General features: G+C 38.9%; 1 protein-coding gene across 1 annotated transcript; it reads left to right on the forward strand.

Moving 5' to 3' along the window:
• The first annotated feature begins 4,757 nt into the window (after positions 1-4,757).
• On the forward strand, positions 4,758-7,648 carry LOC139709585 (protein LLP homolog). The gene is made up of 3 exons (XM_071621543.1): positions 4,758-4,905; positions 5,830-6,030; positions 7,274-7,648. Exons 1-3 carry the CDS (start codon positions 4,758-4,760, stop codon positions 7,426-7,428), a joined length of 504 nt encoding a protein of 167 aa, XP_071477644.1. The 3' UTR covers positions 7,429-7,648.
• Positions 7,649-15,327: the final 7,679 nt, after the last annotated feature.

Raw genomic sequence — 15,327 nt, forward strand, 5'->3', positions numbered from 1 at the left:
TAGTGGCCCAAATTGCAGACTTTGTCCGATGCGTGAGAAAAATGGGTGCCATGCGTGAGATCGTGAGACGACCCCTAAATGCTTGAGTCTCACTCAGAATGCGTGAGATTTGGTAGCTCTGACTAACCTAGGGTAGACTAGACTAGTAGTAGTAGTTAGACCATCTAGCCTATTATAGGCTAGACTCTATAGTAAATTATAATATACATATTAACCTTGCGATATTATGCATCTCGCTACGCTACATCACGTAGCCCAAGACAGATTCTACGTATGAGTACTAGTAGGGGCTACAACTGTAGCTACGACTCTGCTAGTAAGTAACTCGTAACTCACTGTTGCATGTTGTAACTGAAGTGAAACCATGCATGGCATTGTCATTGATCACTGATCACATATATTCCAATGCGTGGGACTGACTACATGCCGTGGCACGGAAATGAAGTAAAATGCATAAATGCCTGTCTAAAGCGAATAAAACAGCGTATTGCGCAGGGGAAAAAAATCAAGCGTCTGCCACTTAGTGTTCCAGTGATTCTCCGTTCTCAAAAACTAACATAAGGCCCCTAAATACTTACGGTATGATTGTATCTACAGTCTTCCCGCATGAACTGTTCCGTACGTAGACTCTATTTCTTTCTGTTGTTTATATCGTTGCAAAGATTCTTAGTATCTTTCGTTGTTGTCTTTTCGTTCCGATGACCACACCGTTGCACCAGAGATGGCGCAATTCCAGACTATGAGCAATGATGATTAGGCCTACTATAGGTTTTCCCATTCATTTTCAAACTTTTTTCATTCAATTTCACAAATTTTTACTCAATTTCGTCGCGGGATGTCGGGAATAGGCCAATCTTGCCTTCAAATTCATCTTTCGTCGTTCATTTTCAAATAAAGTCCATTCAATTTAGTCATTTGGCATACATTTTTGTCATTTACAGTTCAAATTCGTCAGTCTCAATTCCAGCACTCAAAACAGCAGGATCGATTTCGTTTTTTGTCAATGAATAATTTTCGTTAAATTTTCATTCATATTCGTCTCATATCTCTATCCGGTGCGATTTCCCAGTCATTCATGTATTTTTTTTTTTCTGTAACCGTTCACATTTTACATTCAGGAGTTAACATACACACAAGTGTGCCTCCCCCCCCCCCCCACACACACACACAGAACCACAGATACAGACACACACGCTAGCAATCCGAGTACACACTCCTGATACAAACAGACGTACCGTCTCGCATACGACAACTTCTGGCTAATTTGAATGAAAAATTCATGAAATTGTGTGAACAAAACCGAATTTGATCTTCACATTCTGCGATCCGTCAGCGGGAAGGATGAATTTGCTAGTTGGTACCTCACTGATTTGAATGCCCCCGCCTCTACTTCGATCTGGTTTAGGGCAAATAATGGTCTGTGTGATGTATGTCTATTTCCTTATGGAGCATCTTATGAAAACAGGATAAGCGGTGTATTTCCCGTCTGTTTCGGAGTGAGTTCCAATTTAGTGAACTAAGCAGCTGGGTGACACTTGCTTCTTGGTCGTATGTTTATTTTGTAACAAAACGAGTAGAGCGTCTTTGGACTCAATAGTTCGATGGAGGAAATATGCTTCATTGTGTATGGCTCCCAAGCGGCGGTCATAGGTGAGGACGAGGGGATGGCTAGTAACTGATCAGTGGGAATCAGTGGGATTGCTGAGGAATGATTGTTCCAATCCTTGTGGGATTCATTTAAGAGTACATTATATGTCTATTCTTGTGTGAAAAACTATTTGCTTCAGAATGGTCTCAAATTCAAGTAATGTGCAGTTCAATGTTTCCAGGTAAGCGTCCTTGGTCAGTGACGGGGCATTAATCTGCACATTACTTGAATATGAGACCGTTCTGAAGCAAATAATTTTCACACAACAGTAGATATATAATGTACTCTTAAATGAATCCCACAAGGATTGGAACAATCATCCCTCAGCATTCCCACTGATTCCCACTGATCGGTTACTAGCCATCCCCTTTAAAGTTGAGCAACATTAAAGACACACACAGAATACAATAATTTTTAGTCAATCTAAATGTTAAGTTAGACTTAAATTCTTTGTTCTTTGTGAAACACCCCCAGGCGCCCCAGGAGCTAACTGTGTAGCATCCTATAAGTCTACAATCCATAGGCTCTGCCCTTAGTATAAATAGGCTGGCCTGTTATAATAATTATAATTCAAATGACTTTGTCACCTTTCATACAGGATCATGTATCAGTGGCGGATCCAGGGAGGACCGCAACCGGCGCAGGCCCCCCCCCCCCTTTATTTTTTGTTGAAACAAAAGAAATAAAAAGGAAAAAATGAGGGAGGGGTGCGTGCGCCCCCCTTTAATTTTGTGAACGCGCCCCCTCTTTACGGAATTCCTGGATCCGCCCCTGTGTATGATTATATAGGCCTATTGTTTCATCATGATAAAAGTGTATTTTCATTTTTACTGTGCACCATATGCCAGTCGAGAATTTTTGAAAATCTGTGTGTGAAAATGGCGTTTTCTTGCATCTAAAACACCACTATTTTTGGTATAGAGGTCATTGCCAAATCAACCCCCTCCCCCAAATACATGAATAGAAAAAAATAAAATTACAAGTTTTACAAAAAAGATAAGATTTTAAAAAAATGGTCCCGGGATTTTTTTTTTTCTGGGGGGGGGGGGGGTGCAACCCCCCCCCCCCCCCACCCCTTCTTCTAGATCCACTTCTGATTATAGTGTACTTCCTAAGAAAGCACTGTCCATATTAGGTATTCTGGTTCTAGAGATTTTTATTTTATTTTTTATTCAAACAATCCTGACAAATCAGAATTTGTCCCAGCCCGTCCAATATGGACTTGGTGCCCCTTCGAACAAAATTGGATACCCCAGGGATGATAACTGCCACATTTACGGTGGAGGTATAGGGTTTTCAAAACTGCACATGTTAAAGTTTTACCCCAAACCCGGCACTCCCTAAACAGGGCACCGGCCGGCCTGAATCCGCAATTATTGTCCACAAACTTCAGTCCATATAGGGCTTGATGACTTCAGGGCCGACACAGCACTAACTTAGCTCTATAGGCCCTTTCTTTCTTATTTCTTAAGGAGAAGAATGAGATGAAACAGCCATTGCTTGGGGACTTTATGGCGGAGGGGGTGGGGGTGCACCCCCTCTGGATACCCCACTGGTGGTAGGAGCAGGGAGTTACTGTACTCTTTACATCCCACCTACCTCTCCCTGGTTAGCGAGCACGTGTTCCCGTGTTTCCAGTGTATCATACTGTAATACAGATGTGACTACGTCATACGTGTATGGTATACTGGTAATGACGGTACATGTACTGCGAAATAAAAAGTGACGGTGAATGCGGCAGCCAGCTTGAAGATCTTGTGAAAACAGAGTAACGTTCATCTCTTCTTTCCGTAAGTGCAGATCTACTTGTTATCATGAATCCTTTGTTCTCGTTGTTTTACATTTTTTAATGAGGTACAACGCGTATTATTATCAATTATATTTACCAGCTGCAGCGCAGTGCGCACCCATAGCGTGTCGTGCAGCGTGTTGTGACGAGGTCCCATGTACTGGATTTTGTGTTAGTTTACACGAAGCCCTCTTTCTCTCTCTGCCGGCTGCCTCTGGTGTCTTCATGTGTAAATTGTCGAGGTTATCCAATTATATGAATATATATTATATATGTATATTCAGAATGCAAACATCACAGTTCAGATGACTGTGGTAACTATTGATTGGTTGTGAGGTCTGGCTAGTCGTGTGTGTGGCCTGCAGTCTAAACTTTAATAAAAAAACAATGCAAAATGCCATGTTCATGAGTGATGAGATGATGATTGAAATGTGATGACCAGAAGCAGCATATGTAAAAACAAAAATTGATGTCAAGGTTACAAGTGTAGTACCAAGGAGCTTCAACCTGGAGCTTAAACAAACTTGCTTCTTTTATCTTAAGAGTACAGTGGACTCCCATAATGAAGTTTTCTTACGTTGTATCGAAATGTTGTGATAACCGCACAAATAAACAACAAAAAACACGAGCCGATAATTTTGCGACAATCCCTGGATTTTTATTTTGTGGTAACCGGAAATATCATTGTAACCATATCCGCAGAGCTACCAAGTCTCACGCATTCTGCGTGAGACTCAAGCATTTAGGGTCCATCTCACGATCTCACGCATGGCACCCATTTTTCTCAAGCATCGGGCGAAGTCTGCAACTTGGGCCTATAATAATGAGCATAGCTCAAAAGATTAAAGTGATATTATAGTTGCAAATGAAGGTATATTTCCCTTTTGTCTTTCAAAATAAGTAAAAAATAGTCACTTAAGTATGCACCTGATCGCACCATTAAGAGCTAAAAATTGAAAAAAAGATCCCTACCGTGGGAGGCCGTAGGGGGAAAACCCCTCCCACACCCTCGCTCGCGCGCACATTAACATGCCGAGTTGCCGAGTCATGAAAATCTCACTCATAATTTTTTTTTGAACTTGGCATCCCTGTATCCGTTTAAACCCAACGGGAGTGCACTGTACTAGATACACAGTCTACAATATCAAAATGTTAAGAATGAAAAATTACTGTATTTTTCTACAAACTCTGTACATACAAGAGTGGTTCACCTGATAATTGTGTTTAATTTCAAAAAGGGCATTTCATTTGTTCTCTCTCTAGAACAACGTCTGTAAGAATTTTGTTTTTGTTCATTTTGGCAGGTTGCTTTAAACAAAAATGGCAAAGAGTTTACGAAGCAAAAGTAAACGAAAGCTACGTGCTGTCAAGCGAAAACGGAATGCTCCAAAGGAACTTGTCAGATTGAAGAAATGTCTCAAAATGGAAGGCTATGACAAGGAGGATCCCTCAAAGAGACGATATAAATGTGAGTACACAGTGTGTTTGGAATTTAATTTACATTTACACATACATAGGGGGATGAACATTGCACAATAAGTCAGTTTAAGTATTCATGAAAATCTTGCATACGATGTAACAAAGTTGTGAAGCATTTGTTTCCTGCACAGAACTGAAATACCCTTTTGGCTTTGGTAAAACATACATGTTCAAGTACAGTCAACCTTGCCTATTTAAGTCGAATCTATTTGGACTGAAGAAATACACAGTAGCTTTGACTTTAGATAAAGTTCAACTTACATGTATGAGGGATTAAAATCAATACAATAAAAAGAGAAGAGGAATTGCAAAGACCTTCAGCTTGGGTCATTATTCAACTTACACTGTATGCGAGGTGGACTCGGGCAAGGTTGACTGTTCATAGATCTACGTGTTTGTGGTGAGGCAGGGTCAAAACATGTTACTGATGAAGTGTACAAAAATTAATTAGGAAACCTATTGGTATAAATGCCATGCACATATACAGTACTGTATGTACGTAAACTTTTAGATCAAAATTTGTTTATACAGTACAAGTATATTCATGTACATTCAATGCTTTGTTATGTTTGTTTTCATCTTTCATACTCTGTGCATTCTGCCGTGTGTACTGTAAAGAAATTGGGAAGAGGATGCCTGTGGAGTGGTGTGATGTTCCCTGACATACCAGTAGTGAAATACACTACATTTAATTTAATGGTTATGCAATCATTTTACTTTGTATACTTTTCACTGAAGAATCCTTAATGATCTACTGTTTGACCCTTCCAACCTTTATTTGAAATGGTACAAGTTGTACATGTATATTATGCCATTATGCTATCAAAAAGCAGTGTTGCTGAAAGTTTGTTTCGGAGGCTAAGTGTGTGCATTGTTTTTAACATGAAAATGCACATTTTGGTTTATTTCACAGTTGATGACATAAGGGAATTAATAAATAAACCTGATGTGAACCAAGCCACAGGCAAAGACTATGATGTCAGGTTTATACCAGGCTCTGACTTACTGATGGAGACAGAGAGGAAGAAGAAGAGGAGGAAGAATGAGGAGGAGGAGGAGGAGAGTGATGAGGAAGAAGACAAGGAGACAAAAATGGATGATGATGCTGCAGAAGGTAATTGTCATATTAGTCCATAGATTTATGTAGTTACAATAGACTTGCATCATTGTGAAGTAATCATGTATTTATGCTTCCAATAAAAGGTAAATTCCATAAATAATCAGCAATCATGGTACAATTTTGCAGCACTTTCCCACTATAATGAAATTTTCTTTACAATGAAGTAAAAATTCAGGTCCAAAAATTGTTTTCTATAGATACAAAGTACATCTTTAATACACTTTACTGTTAAGCTGTAACAAAATTTTGATAGTGTATAATGAAAGAAAACTGATGTTCCTTAGGACTTTGTTTTAGTGTGAGTTGCCTGTACATATCTGGCATATATATATATGTATATATATATTTTTTTTTTCAAGTTGTGAGTGGACTGGCATTTGTGATATTAGTGATGTGCAAAAAACAAAAAAACAAAAAATCCCCCCAAAAACAAAAATTACCTTCCATGACAGAAATGCAATATGGTGTATACAAGCGTAGTACATTATTTAAAGTCTTAAATATAGGTAGGTGGGAAATCACTCACTTTTCTCTTGAAAAAGGAGAATACATGTTTTACTCACTCCTAATTGTGATTTCAACCATTTATTAATTTGCCTTATTTTCTTCGATTTGCCAAGTATTATATTTATTATTAAGTTCAATATATTCTCCTACCTTTTCGTTCCATAATAAATCTTATTGTACAATTGCAGTTTGTGGCTTCAATTTATATGTATGCCTGTGTTCATGACACATCTCACATCTGTTGGGTTAGCATAACTGATTGTCACTTCATGAATTATCTTAGTTTTGAGTCTGACATTGCTGATGTTTTTGTGACATTTATATTGTGCATGAGTGTACACACTGTACTCTGTGGGACTTGATCCCTACTCTTGTATTGTGTTTTAAATGACAAATCTCACTCATGCTCATATAAAATCATGAAGCATACACATGTACTGTACGAGCTGAAATTTTCGCATACAGATATTTTTGTGAATTGCTACTTGAAGGACATTTTCGCGTGTTGTTAATTTCACGGTTGTGAGGGTCTAATTGGACTTACTTATTCGCATGTTATTTTCGTGTGTTGTTATTTTCGCGGTTCAAAGGTGATTTGCAAAAATCGCGAAAATAAAACCACTGCGAAAATTTCAGCTTGTACAGTATCTGATGCACCTGTAGACATTGTCTGCTGGGATATTGTCCTCACCATTTTGGTCTAACCTTCTTTGCCTCTGTTTGTGTCCAGCTATGACTGTAGATCTCAAGTGGAATGCCAAGAAGCTACAGAACGAGCATGGAAACTATCCCATCTGGATGAACCACCGGCAAATCAAAAAGGTTCAGAGCAAGAAGTCCAAAGGCAAAGTTCTTCCAAAGGGCAAAAAGAAATTAGCATGGTGAGGGGACAGTGTGACACTGACTACATTTGGGACATTTACAACCAGTCTGCACCAGCTCTCTGAAGTGAGGCATCTGCATACCTCAAATGCAAGCATTGTTGGAAAGTTAATTGTAGCAGGAAATAAGTGATGTTGCTGCGAGGATTCGCTCATGCATTCTCCTCATCAGAGTGGAGGTGAAGGATTGTGTGACTCTTGTGCCTTCAGAAAGAAGGCTGTTCATTCCACGTTGTGGAATGTAGTGACACAGAATTATGTTCTAAGCAGTCATTTCAGTGACCTACAATTGTATTAAAGTACAGCTGTAAGGCCACTTTTACTGCAACTTGTACTACACTGTATCTACGATTTCACTCTGTAATAGGTCTATACAAATTAGATATGTCTGTTTCAGTTTCAGTGCCACAATGATGAATCAATCTTGATCAAATATTGTCTACATCTTGAATGTAATTAGCTCACAGTGCAGTAAAAACAGTATTTTTTTTTTTAAACCAGAAAAAAAATTTAATATCGCAGAAATTAAAATGCATGCATGTGAAATTCCTTGTCTACACACTATGCATTGAATGCCATCTGGCAATTTGCGAAAATTTCATGCCACAAAAAATGCTTTGAACTCCAATACAGGAACATTTCATGCCGTAAACATAACTTGCATTAAGGTATTATGTGTTTGGGGTACTGCAACCTCACGTTGACGACAAGTGTGTACAGGTAAATCTTGGAAAAAAATGGCCAAACCACAGAGTCTTCAAGTCCATAAACACATCAAAATATTTTCCTGATGATTTTGTTAGAAAGGAGGTACAGACAACTTCTGTTATGATGAACCAGCAGTCTTCTTTTATGATATCAAAATTTTGTTATTTGAAACAATTGAAGTGCATAGATACACTAGGTTCATGCCAATTGATAATTTTTGGCCCTGCATTTTGCTTTGTTGTATCCGAAATTTTGTTATAAATGTGCTTGCTATAACAGCAGTGCACTGTGACTGAATCAAAATAAATGATGATTTTAGCTAAATGACTTGACAACTAGAAGAAGTAACTATTCCCTTTAATTATGGTACACTGTATGTATCTCACAATCAAAAACTTGCCTACATGAAATGAGTGAGAATGGGTTCAGTTTGCTGCAAGTACACGTACATGTATACACATAACATACTGAGTGTAGGGCCATAGAACCTGCTGTAAGGGAGTAGAGGGGTGGAAGGCAGAGATTGGGCAAGTGAGTAAGGATGACTTTTTGAGGTAAAATGAGAAGTGGAGATGAGATGCAGGAGCCTGTCATATTCCTTCAGGCAGTATAAAGCATAAGTGACATACAAGTACTGTTGTGGGACATGCTCTCTCTCTCTCTCTTTTTCCCTCCCTCTCATACAGATGAATACATCCTGCCATTCAGGTAGAGCAGAATTTGATGTGTAATGTACAAACTGTTTGACATTTTTTTTTCTTTTGCAAGTCATGGAGAAAAAGTTAAAGATATCATACTTGTCATAGTCCTTTGTTGACCTTTTCGTTATAGTTGTTCTTTGCATTGTATTTTATCTCACATGTTCATATTTCCCTGAGTCAAAACCAGAGCTAATTTGCTGCTTTTACTGCAAAAGTAATGTGCTTTTGAGACACGCAAAGGTTGTCAAACGTGGAAGTACAAGTGCAGCAACCACAGAGTTTTTATTATATTTTTTTTTAGTTATTGGTGTTTGAGGTCTGCATAGATTTATCTTTAATTATTTGTATGGAGCAAAGTATTCCATCTGACAATTGATTTAATATTATATATGCATTATTTTTCTTTTTCTTTTTAAAAATGGGCCTGTACTTTCAGCAAATATAATACAATGTACTGAACAACTTGACATACAGTGTACATCGAGAGGCATACTGTCTTCTGATTGTGTGTACTGAACTTTCAAACGATAATGTGAATACCGGTATCAATAAAATAACATTATACACTGTATGTACACCCCAAGTTGGAAGTAAATACTTGTACTGATGTTACCTTTTTAAAGGTGTAATATAACACTTGACATCCCTGTGAAAGCTGTATTTTTCAGAAAGGACTATATTTTTCTAAAGCACGCAGCGCTGAGAAAAATATTGTCTGGAGAGGAAAATACAAGTCTCTAGGGACTGTCAAGTGTTATATTACAACGATAAACAAAACAATAATTAAATATACTTGTACATGTACATGTATTATATTTTCCACCTACATGTAAATACACATTTCATTCTAGCCCCATCAGTAGCTAGTCATATTCTTGAATCATATTACCTGACATGACGTCCCTGCTCGTAATGTAACGATTTTGATCACAGTTACACAATTGCATCATGACCATCCCCGACCAATATTTATGCAGACCTTATACATGTACAGTAATATCATGAAATACATGTTATACACAGACCTATATACCCATTCAAACTAATGTAGATGTTTGAATCTTTTTCCATGCATACTCCTATGTTTGTAGGTTTGTCTTTGTATGTGTAGTGTATATTTGTGAGTGTGGCTCTGTGAGCTTCTTATTACAGTCCTCTACAGTATACGAGGTATGTACATGTACATAATCGTGTAGAATTCAGTAGAAGCGGACACACCATGTTTTTGCTTTGTGCACGGACATCCTGCTCGGGCTCATTGAAACATAACATAACCTTCCCAGCACTATCCATGAAGTTCATGTGATAGTGCTGCGCAGATTAGTTCATAAGACGAAAGGCAACCAAAAGCAGAAACTAGACCAGTGGTGAACCCAGGTCCGGCAAATGTTGGCATTAAAAGATTTATGTCACCCTTTTCTGACCAATTACATGATGAGTATGGGGAAGATTGTACACGAGAAATTAGAACACAAGAAACTTCAAATATGTATGATATGAATGATATAATTGCTTATAAAGTACATTCTTTGGTTTTCATGTCATGTAATTTGGCAAAACAAATATCCTTGGCTAATTTCTATGTCAGGCTTCTCATGCACGAAAAGTAACATGCACACACTTATACTTTGTACATACAAACATAAGTACCAGCGGCGGATCCAGGAGAGGACACAGGGGCGCGCTCTCCTCTACGAATTGGACAATAGATTACATAATATCACATCTCGTTGTACCCCTTCATCTGCTGTCTTTAAAATACATTGTACAAATTTGTATACAGTCGGTTGCAGTATTCATGATAATACATGCACTTTCATCCTTTGACAGCATGAAGGATCAGAACCACAATATACATCTTCAGAACAACGCAAATAAATGAACCAGATACATTTACAATCAGTGATTTTTGCTTTCTTCTCGTTGACATGAGCTTTTCGTAGTCAGGACGATGTCACCAAAGATCTTTATCTCTTTCTATTTTTTCCCCTTCTGACCGGTCACATTGCTTTCTCGACTGTCCCCGAGCTCACAATATCTTTGGTATATATTATAAGTAAAAGATGAAGTCTTATGAACTAAAGTTAGTTTTTAAATACCAAATGCAAGATGCGATTATGTAATGCTAGAGGGGAAGTTCCATTTGGTACACATTTTTTTGTTTTGTTACAAGGGTATTTGAACAGGAAGTTATACATCTGCAGAAATGTGACAAAAACAAGTTTGAGAGAAAGAAAAACATGCGCGTTCGATGAGACACGCCATACATGAAATCTGAATCCCATAATGGTACAGCGCGTATGTTAGATCAGATATTATCAGTACACTGTATATAGTACAGCAGATAAGCCGAAAAATTGTGCAAAGTTGACTAAAGCATGAAACTTTCACCAGTGTTAGTACATGTTATCAGATCCATTTTAAGATCGGGAGGTAAGTCTGAATTGACCTCTGATGACCTCCAAAGGTCAATGACCTCAAAATTTGATAGAAATTGATATTTTGCGTCATTGATTAATGTTCAATATGGTAATGATGTACTAAAAACTCATTTTTGTTACAGTGGAATTGTCTTCATGTTTCATAGAACCCGGACAGGTTTCTACCTTTGACCTCTGATGACCTCCAGAGGGCAATGACCTCAAAATTTGATAAAAATTGATATTTTGCGTCATTGATTAATGTTAAATAATATGGTAATGATGTACTAAAAACTCATTTTTGTTACAGTGGAATTGTCTTCATGTTCCATAGAACCCTGACAGGTTTCTACCTTTGACCTCTGATGACCTCCAGAGGTCAATGACCTCAAAATTTGATAAAAATTGATACTTTGCGTCATTGATTAATGTTAAATAATATGGTAATGATGTACTAAAAACTCATTTTTGTTACAGCGGAATTGTCTTCATGTTCCATAAATCCTTGACAGGTTTCTACCTTTGACCTCTAATGACCTCCAGAGGTCAATTATTGACCTCAAATTATCAGAATTTTGATATTTGGTGCAATTGGTTGATGATAAACATAACGATGTCCTAAAAATTCATTTGTGTTACAACTGAATCGTTTTCCTATTCCTCAGATCAAGGGAAATTATTTACATGTCTCTGCCTTTGACCTCTGAGGACTGTGACAAGTCAATGACCTCAAAATATCAAATATCGATATTTGATGTATATTCAATGGTTAACTGTATACCTGGTGTGCAATCATGCATTATGCTATTAGCATTTATACTACATTGTACAAAAAGTGTCTTCTCATTCCACAGAACATTGGTCATTACCCTGTGTATATCCAACTTTGACCTCTAAGGACAATGTGAGGTCAGACTTTTAGAATATCACTAAAAATTTGTGTAGGATTGCAAATATTGATGTTTGGCTTCATTGGTTTAATCCTAAATGTTTAATCATGTACAAATCATGCCTTGACGTTATAATCAAAGTATGTATGCACATTCCACAAAGCATTGGTTCATAGTAACAGGTCTCAGGAATGTGAGCGGTCAATTACTTCAGAAATGAAGCTTACGTGTCTTCAGTGATGGCAGTGACCTCAAATATAATATTTATGTTTGGGTTAGTTATGCAGACTAGCTTGCATGAAATTATGTGCAACATTATCCAATTTGCACTGGACAAAATTTGTACGCTTAAACATGGAAGGTGGGGAGAGGAGTACCATATTTTGGGTTGATGCTTAATAGCTTGTGAACAGGCATATGGCAAAGTCCCTTGAACTGGATGAAAGGGTGACACAGATGCTAACCAGAAAACAACAGGCCCACCTCATCAGATGTACGTCACGAGTCAAACAACCCGAGTCGTACAGCCCATGAGTTACGCAGCCCACGAGTCATACATCCCGTGACCTAAATACTATACTAGTAGATGAACAAGGTCAATGAGCTCGACATCAAATATAATAGGCCCACAAGCTGTGCGGTCCGCGAGCTCGACACTCAAGGAAAACAAGGCCCACGAGATTAATATATGTATTACATCAGAAAGCTTAATCTATTCAGTGTAGGTCTTGTGGACCTCCCCCTCCCCCCATGTGTCGGACTCTTATGGGCCTGGTTTGCCTAAGTGTCAAGCTCATGGGCAATGCTACCTAGGTTCGAGCTGGCGGGCCTGTGTTGGTCAGTGTAAAGCTCGTGGGCTGCATGGTTTCGGTGAATGACTCATGGTCCTGGAGCACTACAGTGACGTCATGGACCATCTGGAAAGCGACATACTGTGAGGCATAACATGCATTCCACATGAAGCAACCCTGTGTCTTGCAACTTGCTATTGTCATCCAATTAAGTTTGGGTCATTACGTCAGGAAATTTTGGGCATTTTTTCAATGACCTGTTTAGGAACCTCAATTCCAAATAGGAGTGGAACTACTATTTACTCTAATTGTCTTCTTTATGCCCGATACTCCTTAACACTTGGGCCTGGCCAAGAGTTGTGCCCCCATGCCCAAATATTGGTTGTTTCCAATATGCCGCCATCCGGTTTGCATCCAATGTGTGAATCAGGGTACGCTGGCAGCGGGTAATATCACCTGCATGATCCGGTTAAGACTCTCTGCCAGCAAGTGATGATTCAGTGTAACCTGCTGAAATTGGTCTAGATCTATACCCTCGATCTCTTTCAAGACAGGGCAGCATCTGCGTCTTCAGTGAAGCACGCGATCGGCACACAGATCTCCTCCACGACTAAACTGGATAGACATCCTGAGGTCAGACCAGCGTTCTTATAGGTGCACAGCCACTGTATGCGATCATCAGAGTCTTCCAATGGCAATATCTAAACAGTTTGGGTGAAGGCAAGCTTGTCTCTATGATGAGTGCATTGCACATAGAGTACAGGATGCACGAGATGATAAGAAAGCTTCTTTTTGACTCGCGGGATAGGCTAGAAGCCTTTCTCAGGCAGAGGTTCTGAATTATCGGGTCGTGCTCAGTCTGCACACAGTGAGCTGTTTGTTTGTTTGTTTGTTTGTTAATTTCCATCTGCGAAGATGGCTGGATAGCCCATATTTAGCTACGTTAAGCTGGTCTTCCATGGGGTCCAGTTGGATGTGAGGTGGGACCACTTCACCAGGTTAGACACCCTGCTCTTTGCGATGAATGAATGAAGCGGGATCTTTTACGTGCATGAGTTATTACTCTTTCATACACGGGACCTCCATTTTATGTCCTATCCGAGGGACAGAGTGTTTTGCCTCTTGCTAGAGGGGACGGTATGTTTACACACAACATTGCTCAGTCCAGACTCGGGTTCGAACCCGGGCCGCGTGATCGTGAGGCAGACGCGCTACCGACTGAGACAACTCACCGCCCTGACAGCTGAATCTGTCAGCTGAATACCATATCAAGTATACGTGTGTAATGATTGTGTGTAATGATATGGGAAAAATGAATGGAAAAATCAAAGTACATGTTTATGTATTCTACGTGGAATCTGTTCCTGTCTGTTGTCTTGGAAGAAATGCATCAATCTTGCGATGCTGTTGTTTAGTATTTTCCCTCTCCATCACGAGTATATAATTATGGGACGTGTTGATCAAAGTTTTTGTGATGTCGGAAAATGCCGGGCTGTATTGCATGTGGCCTATTGAAGGTGGCCTTCAATTTGTTTTTCACAGTATTATTGGCATGTTTAACAGACTGTAACTCACCAAGATGCCTCTTGAAATGTTTTGAAAAACTTCTGCTTGATTTTTCATGAGCGGATGATTATCAGTTGTCTTTCTGCTTTTTCATCTTGAGTGAAACAAAGTATTGTTTCTCTTCAAAAGATAGCGTGCCAATTAATCTGCACTTACTGTTGGTGCTCTATCGGCCCTATAAGACATTCAAACCCACCTTCTTCCTAGAAATCCGTAGGCGTTGTGGTGTGGAACAGAATCTGAACATCTCTCATGAAGTTTGGACTTCTCTTTTCTTTTCTTTTCTCCACTAACAATATGAAACAAAGATATCCGTAGGCGTTGTGGTATAAAGACGTGGTAGAGCGAGACTTCTCTTCTCTTTTCTTTTCTTTTCCCCACTAACAAAGAAGTTTAGCAGGAAACACAGAAGCATTCGCACGTACTGTTAACATTTCCCATCACATGCTTTTAACATCGGAATTTTCATGTACACATTTTGCCTAGAAAAGAATTACCAAGAACTTTTCAACATAATACATGTTCAAAAGAAGCCATTTAGTTCATATATAATTCACTCGACAGAGTGATTTATAGGGGCCTACTTATCACTGTCCACGTACTCGAACAGTTTTCGCTAAAGATACAAGTATGTTTACAAGACTGCAAACAGTAGAATGATTTGCCCCTTAACATATCAGACTACTACATCTCTTGAAATGTCTTCAAACGTAAATGAAAGTCATTCCTTTTAAATGATTACTCTCGGTCGACGAATGAGGTCCTCGTCTGCATGTCATTGTCGATCTCGTCAGTGTGACTGGGCCGTCCGTTGAGCGGTCTGCCGT

This window comes from Diadema antillarum, unplaced genomic scaffold (assembly GCF_040938485.1).
Source record: "Diadema antillarum isolate AM-2024a unplaced genomic scaffold, OU_Dant_1.0 seq00001452_RagTag, whole genome shotgun sequence".
Lineage (NCBI taxonomy): Eukaryota > Metazoa > Echinodermata > Echinoidea > Diadematoida > Diadematidae > Diadema > Diadema antillarum.